Here is a 1,723-nt window from a genome sequence, read left to right as displayed (position 1 = left end):
CTTCTAAAACAATAACATGAAATCAGTGAGAATCGTAAGGGTTGCTAATAGTATACTGTGAATACCAATGAGTAATGGTATCATGAATCGCGTTCTTTTCATCGTTGCGGGGTATTTCGGGAATTAGTACCTTAATGAAAGAAGACACTCTGAATTCGAACACATTTTAACGTGTGAAATTCAAGATTAACAGAAACTGAAATTGTCCCTTTCCGGAATTTGGGGAAAAGGACTGATGATTGAATGTTTTCAAAAAACTATAACAAATCACTGATTTCAGCATCACACTTGCTTTTTGCTTTGCAAAAGCAGAAGCAAAAACTGAATAAATTTGTAGGAAGCAAAGCAAATATGCAATAAATTTCTGCAAATATTCAATGGATTCGTTTTAAATCCGAATAATCTTTGCTCCAAACAACTGTACGCCATAATTAAAACACAGTTTTTTTCTTTTTTTTGTGATGAATTTTGCAAAATTTACAGTAATGCTCTGATTATTTCGCAATTTTTTGCATGTTATAACATTGTCTTTTTGTATTTCAATTTATGTACAATCCTTTTCATGAGGCTTTCGTCGGGGATTAAAAGCATATTCATCAACTAACGAGTTAGAGATAGGGAATTTGAATGTAAGAGAAAAAAATATAAGAAACATTGCGAATCGCACAGATCAAAAGCTATTGAACCTTTGGTCGTTTAATTCCATTCAATGTGATATAAAATGGCTTCTATTCAAACATTTCTACCATTTTAAAAATTTTGTATTTTACTTTGTTCTTCGTCATGTCGATAACACAAATCATTGGGTTCAGTCTTCTGGTTTGCATCACTTTGGCCTATAATGAAACTTTCTCCCCATTTGACCTCAATACAAATGTTATTACCACATTCGTTGGTTATCCTGGCTACGAACAAAATGTCACTCTGAACAATTATTATCAGCCTACTACTCTTCTCCCAAACAACGTTTATAACCCAAGTGAATTATTTAAATCAAGTGATAGCAATGAAAACATTGACTATGACTTCTTTCAAAAATACATTGACAACTTCAATTTATCATACTTTGATCCAGATCCCAGTGAATATAATATTGATGGAGAAATACCAGAAGGTAACATTAAAAATGAATTTTTTGTTTCTAATATATATGAGAAAAAGCGAATCGATTATAGTAATTGAAATGAAATGCGATGTGATATGTTTATTTTATGGCATTGATATTTTATGATCAGTTTTCAAATTACATTAATTAATTAGCAAATATTAATTAATTAGCAAATACTGGTAGTATAAGAGGAGTTTTTCAGAAGAGCAAAGTCATAAACGTCCTCATGACAGATGTGATGCGAGCCTTGACAATCGCGATGAATATAGAAAATGCAAGAAAACGCCCGACCAACCATCTATTTGCAAACGCAAACGACCCGATTGTGGGCCAACGTCCAATCATTCATCGTTTGCCTTTCACAATGAAACACATCAAACTGAACACCAAGGTGAAAGTTGTAACAGATCCTTCTCCTTTTAAGCACAACTTGAAAAGACACGAGGAGCTACGCTCCAAATTTTTCATTCAATTTCATTCAATTTCAATTTCAATTTCCAAATTTCGCAAATTTAGCAAAAAATTTCAAGTCAACGTTTTTCTATCTGGAATAGCAGAATGCACATGAAAATGTGCTGCACAACATCCGCGACCATGGATAGCAATGCGAAATTC

General features: G+C 32.8%; 1 protein-coding gene across 1 annotated transcript; it reads left to right on the top strand.

The window, feature by feature from the left end:
* Positions 1 to 783: 783 nt before the first annotated feature.
* On the top strand, positions 784 to 1,531 carry LOAG_19116 (zinc finger protein; the record flags this gene model as incomplete). Its single annotated transcript, XM_020451770.1, has 2 exons — positions 784 to 1,114; positions 1,311 to 1,531. 2 exons carry the CDS (start codon positions 784 to 786, stop codon positions 1,529 to 1,531), a joined length of 552 nt encoding a protein of 183 aa, XP_020304425.1.
* Between the last annotated feature and the right edge of the window lie 192 nt (positions 1,532 to 1,723).

Source organism: Loa loa (genome assembly GCF_000183805.2).
Source record: "Loa loa unplaced genomic scaffold supercont3.1756, whole genome shotgun sequence".
NCBI classification, from domain to species: Eukaryota; Metazoa; Nematoda; class Chromadorea; order Rhabditida; family Onchocercidae; genus Loa; species Loa loa.
The sequence above is the reverse complement of the archived record's forward strand: the minus strand, read 5'-3'. Positions and strand labels throughout refer to the sequence as shown.